This window comes from Vipera berus (assembly GCF_964194415.1).
Source record: "Vipera berus genome assembly, chromosome: 6".
NCBI lineage: Eukaryota > Metazoa > Chordata > Lepidosauria > Squamata > Viperidae > Vipera > Vipera berus.
Window position 1 is genome coordinate 69513403 of NC_138208.1, and position 16614 is coordinate 69530016.

The following is a 16614-nucleotide window of genomic DNA, read 5'->3' on the forward strand; positions in this document are numbered from 1 at the left end:
AGGAATTCTGGGAGTTGAAGTCCACAAGTCATAAAAGGGCCAAGTTTGAAGACCCCTGAGCCAACCAGACCAGCCGGAGGAGGCGGGGTTTGAGGAAGTGACTTCAGGCGGCGGCGCTCGCAAGCGTGGAGAGCAAGAACTCCCGGCGCGCGGCTCGCCCACGTTCCTTGCTGGAAGGCGCTGGTGGAGGCTGTGGCGCTGGTCATGGCGGTGGCGGCTGCGGCTGCGGCTGCGTGTCCCTTCAGGGTCCTTCTCCGAGCAGCAGGGAGAGACAACGTGGGCAGGACTGTTGCGGCAGGGGTTGCGGTCCCTTTTCCCGACCTCTCCGCCGAGCTTTCTCTTGGCGGCGGCGGCTTAAAAGCGAAGGCTTACTGCACGCTGTCTCCGCAGCAGCACCGGCAGCCTTCCTCCGCTCCGCCACCGGATATGAAAAACTACCTGTGGAAAAGCTACAACGAGGCCAAAAGAGTCACGAAAGGTGAGAGAGATCCGGGGTCTGGGGCGGGGAGAGAAGGCTGCCCGCGCGGGGTGGGATGTGTGTCTGTGTCTTCTCGGCGCGGTGCCTGTTGCACGTTTTCGCTCCGGGCGGCTTTGTGCTTTTTTGAAAACGAAGCTTCTTGGCTTCCCTCGCTGCCCCTCAAGGATCTCAGAAAGGGGGCTTGACCTCCTCCTCCTCCTCCTCCTCCCTTCGTCTCACTTCCCTCTTTTGTTCCTCTTCATTTTGGCGGACTCCAAGCGTTAAGAAAAAAAATACATAAATCTTATTCGACGGTGCGAGGTGATGCGCTTCAAATTTCAATGGGGGGGGGAACGATCTCCTTGGCCAAGGTCACCGGGGCGCAGTTTTGTCGCCCTGCAATGGTTTGAGCTTAGATCTGCGTGTTGAGCAGGTGATAAACCAGGTAGTAGATTTGTAGGTAGTCGGGCGAGGATGCCTATACATACAAACGCAGAGCCCTCTATCAATAAAAAAAAAACAAACTGGAATGTTTTTATGACGTTGGGATGTACCGATAGAAGAATGGTGTGCTCTTGATCTCTGGATAATGTATAAGGAAATGGACTTGGGAAACCCATAGTAAGTCCTTAGTGGATCCCCCTGCCTGTGGGTATTACTTCAAGAAATCTGGGAGGAAAATATGGTAAAACCCCTGGATACTTAATTCTAGGCTGCAACATAAATTGTTTCAGTGTTTATTTTTAAATAAAATGGGAATATCCAATCGGAATCTCTCCAGTTGTAATAGTTTTAATTTGCTTCTGCCTCATACACAAGTGAGGATTGTTAGGAACCTCAGGTAGGAGGACTGCAAGCAGATGACCAGAGAACCAAACAAAGCTCTGCCACCAGGAAGAGAATAATTAAATCAGAGACATTTTGAATAAGAAGTACTGGGAATAAAAAATAATCAAAAAGGAGGGAATACTTTTTTAAGAACAGAGATGTGGGTAAGATTTTTATATGGGCCCTTTCTCTTTTTGAAATGTAAAGAAATTGTCAGGAAATGTTACTGCCATTGCAGAATTCCTTCTATGCTTAGGTTGCTGCAGTTGATAGCAGTAAGAGTCTGAGCTCTATTCAAAATGCTACTTTATAAGGCAGTGTTTCCCAACCTTGGGAACTTTAAGACTTGTGGACTTCAACTCCCAGAATTCCCCAGCCAGATGGGAGTTGAAGTCCACAAGTCTTAAAGTTCCCAAGGTTGGGAAACACTGTTACAGGGTGTGTTGGGACATGCCAGGAATCACTCTCCCAAAGCTTATTCTGCCCATCTTGTATAGATTATCAAAGGAGTGGCTGTTGAGAATTATTTCATCCATTCTACCCACCCAAGAAATCAATGGGCCGTGGTTGGTAATGCCTCTTGCATTCTGGCATACTTTTCCCCAGGGGAAAGTTCTTTTTATTTAGGAAAGAGGAAAATCGCTTATTCCAATAAATTTTGGGCCCTAATATGATTGTTCGGTGACTATTATTAAGTTTGTATCTTATGCTTTGTGTGGGTTTTGCCCCCTGTTTTTATTGTATTGCCTAGAATTCTAATTTATACAGAAATTTTCAAATAAAACATTGTGGTTCAAATTTCCAGGTTGTTGGTAGTTTCATGCATTGATTTTCTAAGCTTGCACCAAAAATGAAATAAATTTTACAGGTGTTATTAGAGTGGTGACTATTCCAATCAGCAAAATTTATTTATTATTGTCCCTCCTGCCTGTCCTCTGGAAGGGCCACCTCTTATTTTATCTGAAAAGCAACAGCCCTGTGAGAAATGTTGGTCTAAGTCAGGGGTAGGCAACCTTGGCTCTTTTATGACTCGTGGACTTCAACTCCCAGAATTCCTGAGCCAGCTGGCTCAGGAATTCTGGGAGTTGAAGTCCATGAGTCATAGAAGAGCCAAGGTAGCCTACCCCTGGTCTAAGTGAATAGTTTATCCAATTAATCATGTAATTAACTGGACTTTGTTTCATATCATTCTGATTCTAGACCTATGCAATTCTTATAGCTCATCACAGAAATGGAGGAGACCAGTAGTATCTCCCTTCATGTGAAATTCAGTTTAAATTAGTAACTGCTATCAGGTGAGGATTTACAAAACAAGACTATTAAAGTAGATTGAGTCATCTCCTGTCTGGTTTGCTTCATTAAGCTATTTTGGCATGCACAACTGGTGGGAGTGGCAGACTGCAATCCACAGTTTTCAGTTTCTAGGAGAACTATTACAATCAATAAGTATTAATTAACATGGGTTTTATGAAGGTTTGGGTGATTGGAATAGAAAGGTTTGTAGGCTGAAAGTGATGAATGTGTGTTGCATCCACATTACCACACATTTCTAACAAATCATCTCTGCTAGAATTAAGATACCTGTTTAGACAAATAGAGAATCTGTTAGTTGTAATGTTTATATTGCTTTATTTCTGAAGACTTTATTTTGGATGAAATGTACACTATCCCATTTTGTGCAGTTGCCAATTTCACATAATTTTGCAAGGTGTTCAGCTGTTGTCTGCCACTTACAATCTTCCCTACAATCCTATTGCTAGTACATTCCATGCGCACATAGGAAATCTTAGGAAAAGAGGCTGAAGCCTCTTGTAAGTTCTCCTACTCAGGAGATACATTGCTCTTGTATAACTCCACTCTCTGAACGAAGAGGTTAAATAAAGTTTTTGAAGAAGTCAAATGAGTAATTTGATATATTTTTATAAAATATATCTTCAGCATCTCAGACATGGACTTGGTTGCAATGAATAGATATAGTAAGTGCAGTGCATTGTGATAGTGACCCTCCTGGAAATACAGCCCTAGTATATATCTTTTCTGACAGCTTGTACTCTGATGACCAACATATTAGTTGGATGTAACATGAAGTACCTTTCTGGTCTTTGGAGATAGACCTGTCAAATCTATCCTATTTAGAAGTGGAAGAAGATTAAGAGAGGATTCAAATGATTTGAGGATTGAGATGCAAGTTACTACTTAATGCAACAGATGTTGCTGGACTTGCTAGCTGGTGTTGGTGACAGTTGCACTTTAAGAACATTCAGAAGGTCATATTTAATCCACTCCTTAAAATTCTAGCTTGCAAAACTCTGGAGCTTACCAACAGTTCTTTCAAAACATTAACAATCCTTTTATCTAATACAGTCAAATAAATCTGAAAAGTCCATTCTTGGTATGTTATCTTTTTCTCTTTCTTTCCCCCTTTTAAGAGAACTATGCTTCTTGGATATTGTTTTTTTTAAAATAACATTGGAACATAGTAAAAGCATTGTTGGAGGTGATAGACCATTTGAAAATAGAGGAAACATAAGGTATACTAATCTTCCAAACAGATGATTGTGAACCAGTTTGCTTTTGGGGTTTCTTTGAAATGTTTATGTCAAGAGCAAAAGAAATGACTGTGCTGCTGATCAATAGGATATGGAGAAGGTTTGTACATGGAACCAGTTTTGGTCTAGTGGTTAAGGCACCAAGCTAGAAAGCAAGAGACCGTGAATTCAAGTCCCACCTTAGCCATGAAAGCTAGCTGGGTGACTTTGGGCCAGTCAATCTCTCTTAGCCTAACCCACCTCACAGAATTGTTGTAGGGAAAATTGAAGGAAAGTGTGTTGGATGTTTTGTCATCTTGAGTTATTTGTAAAAACAAAAGTCAGATAATGAACGAACGAACGAATGAATGATTCAGGATGGCATGAAGGTATTTTGATTCAGACCTGGGAAATTATTTTGCTACCATGAACATGCTAGAAGACGGAGACATGGGCTTTCTATCACAGTGAATTACTTTGACAGCAAAGCTGTTGTTATTATTATTCAAACAGAGAATGAATATTTGCACATACATTTCAATTTGTGATACTGATAATTCTTCCAGGATTTATACAAAATGTGACAAGTAAATTATGATATGCCTAGTTTGAGTGTGATAGCTTTTTAATGATGTTCTTTTACTTGTTCTTTTACTTGTGTTAAAAAGCATAAGCTGTATAGTGCTGATTTACAAAAATGAAACCAGTTTTATTTAGCTCCATGATTCAATAAGTATCTTTGAATCTGTTTATAAGATACAGATTATCTCTTTCTGAAAGTAGAAGTCTTTCTTGACAAAAGAAAATACGTAACAGTTTAAACAGTGGGCTCTACAAAATGTGATAATGCCTATAAACTTGCAAGATTTCAAGAGGATTGTTTTACTTATTTCTGTCATTTATATACTATACCCGTAGTGGTGAACTTATGGCACGCGTGCCACAGGTGGCACGCAGAGCCCTCTCTGTGGGCACACGCGCCGTTGCCCCAGTCCTAGGCCTTCAGCTGGGTTTTATAAAACCTTTTCGCTTTAGGCCTCTGCTGCTTTGTGCAAAAAAAAAAAAGTTCAATCAATCAATCAATTTCAACTTCTTGCAGGAAAAAAAAGATCTCACAAAGTTGGAATTGGTTGATTGAACTTTTTAGTCCCACCCAGTCTGCCGTTACCACTGCAGCCATGCCCACCCAATGGGCTATGCCCATCCAATTGGTCACACCCACCCAATGGGCCATGCCCACCCGGCACCCGACGATACATAAGTGGGTTTTGGGTTGCAGTTTGGGCACTCGGTCTCTAAAAGGTTTGCCATCACTGTACTATACAGTGTTCTGCCTTGGAACCCAGTAATTTATAACAGGATGTTTGTGTTAAAACCAAGCCAACAATGAAATAATACAGCATTAGAGGAATATGGATCTCATTGGTCTTCAAATGCTGTCTGGAAAGGCTCTTTTTACTAGCTTCTGGAAGATTACCCTTCTCTAACTTCACAAAGGAGGTTCAGCAATACAGTATAGGGCAGTGTTTTTCAACCTTTTTTGGGCAAAGGCACACTTGTTTCATGAAAAAAATCACGAGGCACTCCACCGTTTTCCACACCGTTGGACCTCCCCACGGTCGCTACACGAATGGTCGTAAGTCGAGGATGGCCTGTGTTCTCAAGGGGTTGGACTAGATGACCTCCAAGGTCCCTTCCAACTTCTTCTTCTTCTTCTTCTTCTTCTTCTTCTTCTTCTTCTTCTTATTATTATTATTATTATTATTATTATTATTATTAGCCTCTTTATTTTATTTTATTTTATTTTGGGGCTTTTGTTTGTTTGTTTTTGCTGTGAAGGAAAAGGAAAGCTTGCATTTCTTTTTAATTTATCTTTCTGTATTTTCTTTTTTCCCTTCTTTTCTTTCTTCCTTCCTTCCCTCTCTTCCCTCCCTCTCTTTTCTTTCTTTATCTTCCTTCCTTCCTTTCTCTCTCCCACTTTCTTTCCCTCCCTCTCTCAATTTCTTGCTTTCTACTTGTTGTGGAAACTGGAAGCTACTTGCATTTCTTTTTAATTTTTCTTCCTGCTTTTTTTCCTTCCTCCCTTCCTCTCTCTCTCTCTTTCTTTTCTATTCTCCTTTTTTTTCTTTCTCCCTCCCTTTTCCCCTTCCCCCTTTCTCCTTTTTTCCCTTCCTTTTTTCTTTCTTTCTCACCTTTACCATCAAAAGCACTTCACTCCAGAGGGGGGGGGAAACCCCAAAGGTTTTTAATTGCTTTGGTCCAAAGGACATTTTATTATGCAACGTATCAAAAGGACAGGTTAAAAAAAATCAGCCATGTAATTTTTCAGACGCAAGCGAAGCCTCCAAGAGCGAAGCGGTCAGATCCCTCTATTTCGGGCTGGGGCGAGGGGTCGCGGCGAGCAACCAGGCAGCCAACCAGGCGGGAGTCTCGCATCCTCAGCCGCGCGGGGAGTAAGGAGTAAGCGGCGCGTGCTGGGGAAGAAGAGCTTTTTCGAACATTGCAGGCAACCAACCACGCGACAGCTCAGGCGAGCCGGGCTGGCCGCCCGTCCGTCCTCTTCCGATAAGCAAGCCGGTCGCCTCTCCCCAGCTTCTCTCTCTTCAGCAAGAGACCCTCCGAAGCCAGAGAAGGGGGCGGAGCTACGCTGCCGTGGAGCCCTGGTGCCTAGAGAGGTTGAGCCCACTTCTTTTCCCGGGCTTTTGCTTCCAGCAAAGTAGGGCCGTCAGCTTAGCCAAGGCTCCCCGCCAGAGAGTCTTGCAGCGCCGCTCCGCCCGTGGCTGTTCCTCCTCCTCCTCCTCCTCCTCCTCCTCCTCCTCTCACCGCTGTCTCCTAGGTCAGTGTTTTTTCAATTCTTCCCACGGCACACCAGGCAACATCTCGCGGCACACTAGTGTGCCGCGGAACAGTGGTTGAAAAACACTGGTATAGGGGACCACAAGAGAAAAACCTTATGAGGTCCTGCCCCCTAATGGACAAGTGTTCCTGGATTTTGTTGGAGTAGACGTAGATCAAGTCAATTATAGGCAGAGGAGGGAGAGTTCTGAGGGCACTCAGTATAGGCCTCTATTGGTTAGAGTTTTAGTTGGACTTGGAAAGCTATACACAACCACTTGCAGGGGCCTGAGCATAGCTACCATCTGATTATGGTGACTCATTTATGGTTTCAAAGGCAGCCCATTGCTATAGTCCAATCATATGGTGATAGTTGCATGGATCACTGTTATGAGAGCCTCCTAATTAGATAAATTTATAGGGACTAGCAATATGTTCCTGGGTGATTTTATTCCCAAGTCTGGGGTTCACACATTGTATGAAACTATAATGTTCTCTTTCTGTTCTGTCATATTGTATGGCCTGTGAACTTGTGCGTAGTGTGAATCAGACAATTTGATTTATTCACAAATCATGAGTAAACAAGCCATGGTTTAGCATAATGAATTCCAATAAAGTGAACTACAAACCAGACTCATGTAACTTTCTTCAACAGATAGTAAGAATCGAAGTAGCTAATTCAACAAAGAAGTGTTAAAACAAGCCATAGTTTAGTGTGTACAAATATATACTTGTTTCTCAAGATAAGCTGCTTCATACTATGTATTGAAAGCTGAACTTAAAGACCTTTTTCATTCTAAATCAATTTACAATACTGTATTTTTAATTATTATTTTCATTTTAAATGTACTCTTAAAATAAGATTATATAATACAATATATGAGTTAAGGTGTTTGACATTTTTCACAGTGCTTTTCAAATCAGCTGCTGCATGTTAGGTTAGGTTTTCTCTCTTGATTTTGGGCTCCAGTTGCAGAAAGTATATTTCATGTGTTGAAGGAAAAGTCTTCATCATGGTTCAGTCCTAGCTGGAATAAACAACATGGTGACTGCTTTAGAAAGAAGGTTGCAGTTTATTGAAGAGGAGAGCCAGACAGGAAGATGGCTCTGGAAGAAAAGAGAGAGAGCACATGTAGGGAGTGGGTTTTTATACCCTCTGGGGCTCTTGAGTTTGTTTCCTGTTCCTGTTTTGAGACTTTGTAATTCCTGTGTCATGTATTTTGACCTGAATCTGAGTGTGCACCTTTGGAATCTATGGGTTAATCCTATTATGTCCTGTCTTAGAGTTTGGGTGGGGTATGTAGATTTTAGGTGTCTTCTAGCTGGGGGCTTCCAACCTTCCTGGATCATTTATATCTGCATTTCTACAGAGCTGGTTTTTGCTTGGGGGAGGGAGACTTGGGGCTATTAAGAAAAACTGAGCATGCTTTTCTGCCTCTTTAATATTTCCTTCTCTAGGGGGGCTGACTTCCCACACATGTATGCTTTCATACTTTTGTTTAAATAGGACAGATGCATCATGGTGCTGTGGTAAATTATGCCTGTTTCAGATACTAAATGCATTTTGTTAAGAAGCCAAATTATGTTACGTAGTTTCAGGATTTGAGGAGTATTCCAGGATACATTCTTTCATTTACCTTATTAGGTAAGGATTTTTATACAGCAATTTTATCTTACTAAGATAGTTACAGGTTTTGTAAACAGAAGACAGAAAGCTGAGTGCTGGTATATTTTAAGTGAGAAAGTGAGCTACAAATCATGGAGTAGTTTAGTTTTCTTTAACATTTTTTCTGCTGCATTAAATGCTTTGGGAAACATATAAGGAATTACAAAAATCAAAACACAAAACAAGATGTAATATTAAGTTCAGCAAAAGACAAGAATCAAATAGTTCAAACATTAAAATACTGAGGTCAGAATAATGAGAACTGAAAAGTTGGTCAATGAACAAAAGGTTCTTCATGTGGTGTCAAGATAACCACAAAGATGACAAAGTTGAACAGAAGAGAACAGACAGTCTAAATCTGAGAGGTAGTCTGCCATGATTTTTTTGTTGCTGTTGCAATTGTTGGCAAAAGTAAAACTTTTTAATGTAGCTTCCTGATACTAACTTTGCTGAACAATTTGGCCGCATTTTGCTGCATGTATTGTTCTCCAAGAATTATAGATTTATTTTTTCTAACCATAAAATCCAATGTTGTTTAATGTTATAAAATAGGTAAGCTGTTGCCTATTTATGTGCATTCTTTATATCTCAGTCTAATTTAGCTTTTCGATCTACTTTAAGTAGTAACGTAACTTATAAATATATAATTTAATTTAATAATTTAATTTAATAATTTGATTTCTATGCCGCCCTTCTCCCGAAGGACTCAGGGCGGTGAACAGGGCAATACACAATAAAAATCGAATACAAAAATTAAAAAACCATTAAACATCATGCCCATAAAATCAATACATATTAAAGTTAAAACTAGTTTTAAAAACCCAACCCCATCCCATCAGACCAGGCCAGCTTGTTCAAAAAAGAATGTTTTGAGATCGCGCTGGAAGGAGCGAAGGTCGGGGGCCATCCGGAGCTCAACCAGTAGGCGGTTCCAAAGGTCTGGCGCACCCACAGAGAACGCTGTCCCCCTGGGGGTCACCAATCGGCATTCTTTGATTGGCGGCACCCTGAGGAGGCCCTCTCTGTGGGAGCGCACTGGACGGAGGGAAGTTGACGCCGGCCGCAGGTGTTGCCGTAGGTAATCCGGCCCCATGCCATGAAGGGCTTTGTAAGTCATAACTAACACCTTGAACCCCACCCGGAGAGCAACCGGTAGCCAATGCAGCTCGTGGAGCAAAGGTGTAACATGGGAGTATCGGGAAACTCCCAAGACAACTCGCGCGGCTGCATTCTGCACCAGTTGGATTCTCCGGGTGGACCTCAAGGGCAGCCCCATGTAGAGAGCATTACAGTAGTCTAGACGAGAGGTCACGAGCGCATGAGTGACTGTGCGCAAGGCATCCCGGTCTAGATAGGGCCGCAACTGGCGCACCAGGCGAACCTGGGCAAAGGCCCCCCTAGTCACAGCTCCATTATGCTCTTCCAAAGAGAGCTGTGAGTCTAGAAGGACCCCCAAGTTGCGGGCCCTATCTACGGGGGGTAATAGCTCACCCCCCATGGCCAATGATGGAATAATCGGAATTTCCCGGGATGCCGGCACGAACAGCCACTCAGTCTTGGCAGGGTTGAGTCGAAGTCTGTTCCTCCCCATCCAGACCTGGACCGCCTCCAGGCAACGGGACATCACGTCGAGGGCATCACTGGGGTGGTTTGGGGTCAAAATAAAAAGTTGGGTATCATCAGCATATTGGTGATACCCAACTCCAAAACCACGAATGATCTCACCCAGCGGCTTCATATAGATGTTGAACAGGAGAGGCGAGAGAACCGTTCCCTGAGGAACTCCACAAATGAGAGGTCTCAGGGTCGATCTCTGCCCCCCTGCCAACACCGATTGCGAACGTCCCAGAAGGTAAGAGGAGAACCACTGGAGAACTGTGCCTCCCACTCCTAACCCCCTGAGACGTCGCAGCAGGATACCATGGTCGATGGTATCGAAAGCCGCTGAGAGGTCTAAAAGGACTAGGACAGAGGAACAACCCCTGTCCCGAGCCCGCCAGAGATCATTCACCAGCGCGACCAATGCCATCTCTGTGCTGTACCCGGGCCTGAAACCCGATTGGTACGGGTCTAGGTAGTCAGCTTCATCCAAGAACAAAGGGAGCTGCTGCGCCACCACGCTCTCAACAACCTTCGCCAAAAAGCGAAGGTTGGAGACCGGACGATAGTTGTTTAAAATTGCTGGGTCCAGGGCAGGCTTCTTGAGGAGGGGTCTCACCACCACCTCCTTCAAGGCAGCGGGAAAACTACCCTGACTCAAAGAAGCAGTAATCACTGCCTGGAGCCAGCCTCGTGTCCCATCCCGGGCTGCATAAGTCAGCCAGGAGGGGCACGGGTCCAATAAACACGTGGTGGAGCTCAGCTTCCCCATGATCTTGTCCACTTCTTCAGGAGTCACAGGATCGAACTCTTCCCAGATTGAATCGACAAGGCCGCCCGTATCCTCTTCGTCAGACTCTGCCTAGTCGGAGTCCAAACCGGTCCGGATCCGAGCGATTTTGTCCGACAGAAATCGACTAAACTCCTCGGCTCGACCCTGCAAGGGTTCCTCCCTCACCTCCTGATTAAGGAGAGAGCAAGTTACCCTAAACAGGGCGGCCGGGCGATTATCTGCGGACGCGATGAGGGTGGCAAAGTGGTTAGACCTAGCCACCCTCAACGCTGCGAGATAAGTTCTCGTAAACGACCTTAGTCGTAACCGGTCGGATTCGGATCGGCTGGACCTCCAACAGCTCTCTAGGCCCCGTCTCCGACGCTTCATCTCGCGGAGCTCCATGGAGCTCCATGAATAATGTAAGAAAGATGAGATGTTTATTTTAAATATAAGTTAATATGGAAAAGAACTATTATATAATTTAAGGAAATGTTAAATAAAAGCTGCAGAAACTTTTTAACTGCTCAGTAAAAATTAAAGGTAGAATATCCCACATTGGTAAAATCAGTGGGAATTTTTCCTGCTTCATTTGGCCAACAACTGCCTATTGGTTCTTCCTTCTACATACTTTCTATTGATATTCTGTTTTGACGTTTCTAAAGGGAGCTTTGGATGGGACCAAGATGGAAATCTCTTCAGTTTTTCAATCTCTCATAAATATCAAACAATGTGTCCAATTGGTGTTAAAATTGACTTTTATCATACAACAAAATAGCACACGTTGTTTTGTCATGTGGCATTTGTGGTGTGCATGGGTCTGAATCTTTAAGTGTGTGAACATAGCTTTAACAAATTATATTTAGTGCTCCAGTGTCTCAGTGTTGTCTGTTACGATCCATAACAAATGATTTATGAATTTCAAATTTAACCACCGAGCATCATTATATTTAATGTAATAATTCATTTCTTATATTTGCATTTCCTCCAGTGAGCTCAGGATAGCCTAAATTGGCTTCCAGTTTCATCTTCATAATAATTTTATGAATAAGATTAGCTTTTTACCTGAATAAGAATTTTATTTTAACTACTATTTAGAACAGGGGTCTTCAAACTTGGCCCTTTTATGACTTGTGGACTTCAGCTCCCAGAATTCCTCAGCCAGCATTGCTGGCTGAGGAATTCTGGGAGCTGAAGTCCACAAGTCATAAAAGGGCCAAGTTTGAAGACCCCTGATTTAGAATGTGACTCCTGGTGACTTATCACAATAGTTTCATTGGCAATATTATGGAAGTAGTTTGCCATTGCATTTTTCTAGGATGTCTTTTTAAAAAACTTTTTGGTATAGCATAAAGCTCTTACTGTACATCTCCTGGTGGTCTCCCATTCAAGTGCTACCCAGGCCAAACCCTGCTTAGCTCCTTAGCTAAGATAAAGTCACCTTGGTCATACCACTTGCTGAGATGTCCTAGGCAAAAATATAGACATACACTTTTAAAATACAAAGGGGAAACCAATTCAATAAGCATTTAACAGGCAAAGGGTATCTAAAAAAAGACCCTTTTGTGTTTCAAAGAGAAGCTGTTGCCTCTAAGCTCCAGTTAACTCTATCAGCCTAAAGAAGCAATCTGTTCATGAAAATGGATTGAGGGGAACGTTCCCAAGAATGAAATCATGGGACATTTATCCCAAGGCGAACAAATCAGAAGTGCAGCCAGTCACTTGTTGGGTCAGTGGTGATCTGGAACAAACCCACTACACTCATGGTGGGCACTGAGCTCTACTGAACAAAGAGAGGGGAGGTTGAAACAGCCAACCCCACTATGAAATCTCATAGGTGATGGTGAGGGGTGCCATTATTTAACTGGGAAGACAGTAAAATAATTGTACTCTCAGCTTGTCCCTTTGGTTCAGCATCTCAATTAAGACCTCACTTCTGGCTTGTTTTCCCTGGCTTCGGACCAGGATTGAACAAAACATGAAACCCAGCAGGACAGATCTCTGCGAGGGATAATATCACTTCATCCAGTCACATTTCAGTGATAGACTCCGTGTACTTTCATTTTCAGTTGTGGATTAGTCTGTTTATTACAGATGGATTTGGTGTTCAATAACTTCGTCCTGACCGCTGAGTTAATTTCACCATCTGGCTTATTCCATGAAATTGCCCATGTAGATGGCTTAGCTTGCAGTGGCCCTGTTTTTTTGTTTCCCTGTTATATATTTATATCCTGGTCTTCCTTTGGGAAAATCTTAGTGACTACTGTCTGAACGAGCTACTGAACAGATTAGAATTAGCCTCATGTTAGCTAAAGTGGCTTTTATGTAGATGCATTCCTTTTGTAATATATATTATGAATGCTTATTCTTGAACAAGTGTTTATGTGTGTCTTTTTCTTCCATAGACTTAGTCCCATCAATCATGAGTAATTTGCTGAATCCGGATGCCATATTTTCCAACAATGAAATGAGTCTTTCAGACATAGAAATCTACGGCTTTGATTATGACTACACTTTGGTCTTCTATTCCAAGCATTTGCATACATTGATTTTTAATGCTGCCCGGGACCTTTTGATCAATGAACATCGGGTAAGATGATAGACCAGGATGGGGTGGTGCAATAATATTCTGGAAATTCAGATACTTAATTAAGTTAGTTGAACAGCAAGAAATGAAATCTGGATAAAAAGGATATGAAAAAAACTGTGTTGTACTGACATAAATTACATTGCAAGACTTGGATAGATTTTTTTCAAGTGGATTCAAGAATTTAAATTGGCAAGAGGTTTACTTCATTGCTTTTTCTTGGCATATGACATGCAGTATTTTGGAATGAATTTAGATAATCCAGAATTAAAAATGTAATAATAAATTCTTAGAAGAGTCTGTAATCATGATGTCATCCTTAAGATTGATCAGTTTACAGGATATCCTTCCCCAAATGTTGTGCTCTCCAGATGTGCAAACCACAACTTCAGAATTCACAGGAGTGACCATGCTTGCAAAGTGAATTCTGAGAGTTAATACCTGCACATCTGGACTGAACTTAGAGCTAAGGTTGCCTTAGAATCTGAATAGGCCTAAATTCATGAATTTTGGGGGAATAGTTTGTCAAAAGCTTTGAGGACAGGCATTATTATTGCTATGTTATCTTTCAGGAGTGGGGAAATTCATTTCTAACTCCACTGTACAGGTAGTCCTCAACTTATGAGTGATTATTTAGTGACCAAAATTACAATAAACTCCCGAAGTTGGTCACATGATGACTTGCTTTACAGTTGTCATAACTATAATGGTCAGGCTTCATTACAATCATAAGTCGAGGACCACCTGTGCCATTTAGCTGGATGATGTCAGTTGACAGGACAGTTCTTTCCCCAAACCTGTGTTCTCTAGGTCAAAACTCCACCTGCAGCAGTTGTTTCTTTGTGCAAAAGTGTAAGGGGACCATTGTACCCTACCCTCCACTATATGGAAGAAGAAGTGTACAGATGTTACGCGTATATCTGTGAGATTTCAGAGGAGGGAATGGCTTTCCTGGGCAGGGGCAACCCATTACGTTGAGACTATAGAATTCTAGAAAATTCTACATAGGTTGTCCTAAACTTACAGCCACAGTTGGAAAGTTGTTAAGTGGGTTGCACCCAATTTTACAGCCTTTTTTGCCATCGTTAAGCAAATCACTGCAGTTGTTAACTGAATCATGCGGTTTGTTCAGAAAATCGAGCTTCCTCATTGACTTTTCTTGTTGGAAGTTGGCTGAGAAGGTTGCAAATGGTGATCACACGACCCTGTGATACCACAACCATAGTAAATAAATGCTGATTGCCAAGCACCTGGATTTTTATCTGTGACGCTGGGGATGCTGTGATGGGCATAAGTGTGAAACTTTCAGTGCCTTTATAACATCGAACAATCGCTAAATGAATGTCAAGGACTATATGGGAGATGAAAATGTTCATTTAACAGATTACTGTAGTAACATGCAATAGGTAACCATGCTACCATAAAAAAAATCCCTTGTTTGAAAGTAAATAAGAGTTTTCGTTGCTAATTTTCCTGCCTACAATGCAGGAAATGCAGTCCCAACCAAAGGACTTCATTGCATTAATAAACACAAATATTAACCCTCTGTATACTATGAAGGCAGAAACATTTTTTTTCTATGTGAACTGAGTTCCCAATATAGTTTGTTAAGCATACAGTACCCAGAGCTGCATTTCTGTCCAAAGGTCAGTGGCTATATATTCATATCTATAAATATCTTTGTAATAGTAAATAAGAAATTGGATCTTAACCCGCAACTGGTTGCAATCTCTGGTTTAATGCAAGCCTGGAATAGACTATTTCTACCAGGCTAAGTCATTGGATGGAACCAAAATAATGACCAAGAATTACCTGTGTTTTGTTCGGTGAAATAAAACTAGATCAATTTAATGAATGTTCCCCAGCTTTCTAAGTTCTGCTAGGTAGAGACAATAAGTGTGAAAAAATTTTTCACAGAGCCTCCTCTTCTGTAGAGGCATTATGAATGTGAATGGAAGGAAATAGTAAGCAATGAGTGTCTGGATTTAAGAACTGGCCTTTCTGCAGATGCTGAGATTACACATTTGTAATGCAGTAGAAATTAAAATAACAGGTAAAACTATAAAGGAGTCTAAGAGGTTTTTTTTTAATCTTTTGTTACTATTCTAAGGATTCTTAAGATAGCATGATGCCTTATTTTGATAGATAGATAGATAGATAGATAGATAGATAGATAGATAGATAGATAGATAGATAGATAGATAATAGTTCCTAATTTTAAAAAAAAGTGTAATGTAGATAGATGCCTCTGAGTAGAGGCCAAAGTTTGTCAACAGATAGTTTTGATTAAAACTTTTCGAACAGTGTTACAGATATCTGGGAAGGAGGGAAATGGGAAGGAAATATTAACCAACTTTTTTTCCGTAACTAACCCTTTTAATTGCAGTCTGTAGCACTGTTGTAATGCCTTGGATAAAAAGAGCCAGATTTTTTTTTCTAAATTTAAATTGTGTTCTTTGAACAAAATACAATAAATGGAAAGTGGAAACATGTCATATTGCTGAGAGGGAGGATCAATTAGACAGCATTTCCAAACTTTCACAAGTTTTAGCTTTTTTTTGGTATTATTTGACAATGTTGCAATTACGGGAAAGAAAGGAGTAGTACTAGGAGAGCTGGACTGAAAAGCTAAGAAATAACAGGCTAAAGCACAGTTTCACTACCTTATAAACAAGTGCCTGTCATATTTTATCTTTGGTGCTTGTTGTCCTGTAGCCCAGGATTTGTGATTTCAGCCCTGAGCTCACATCAGAGGGAGGTATAGTTCAATCTGTTGCCTTCATATCTTTCTGCAAAAATACTTGAAAGCTCTAAGAAGCCCCAAGAAGCATTCTCAAGTTTTGATTGAATAATTGTGGGCGTGTGAAACCGGCATTTAATTAGCATGATAGAAGCTAAAGTGTCTGGAACCAGGGAGAAAACCCCTTAAACTTAGTTCAGATTAATTAATTATTAAATTTATTATATAAAGGTAAGGTAAAGGAAGTCCCTGCGGATTTTATTAATATACTGACTCTGTAAACGGCTTAGAGAGGGCTGTAAAGCGCTGTGAAGCGGTATATAAGTCTAAGTGCTATTGCTATTATTCCGCTAGTTGTTGCTGTCTATAGGGGATGTGCTCATCGCTGTTTCAAGGCCATTGAGCCAGCACTGTCCAAAGACATTTCCGAATATCCGAAGACATTTAAACGTATGATGCTGATGATAAAAAGGTGTCTTGGAAATTTACAATAAATTAAGACTGCCCCAGGAAATTAAATAATTTACTTGTTCTATTGTCTTAAAAACACAGTTTAACTGTAATGTGTAGAAGAGTTTTGGAGTACAAAACCCTTTCTCCAG

The 16614-nt window shown here is 41.4% G+C and overlaps 1 protein-coding gene across 1 annotated transcript in view; it reads left to right on the plus strand.

The window, feature by feature from the left end:
* The first annotated feature begins 237 nt into the window (after positions 1-237).
* The window catches only part of NT5DC3 (5'-nucleotidase domain containing 3), a 33905-nt gene continuing 17528 nt past the window's right edge, over positions 238-16614 (plus strand). The window contains exons 1-2 of the mRNA XM_081330611.1: positions 238-478; positions 13091-13275. Coding sequence (XP_081186737.1) covers positions 427-478; positions 13091-13275 — 237 coding nt within the window. The 5' untranslated portion in view covers positions 238-426. The remainder of the gene's footprint in view (positions 479-13090; positions 13276-16614) is intronic.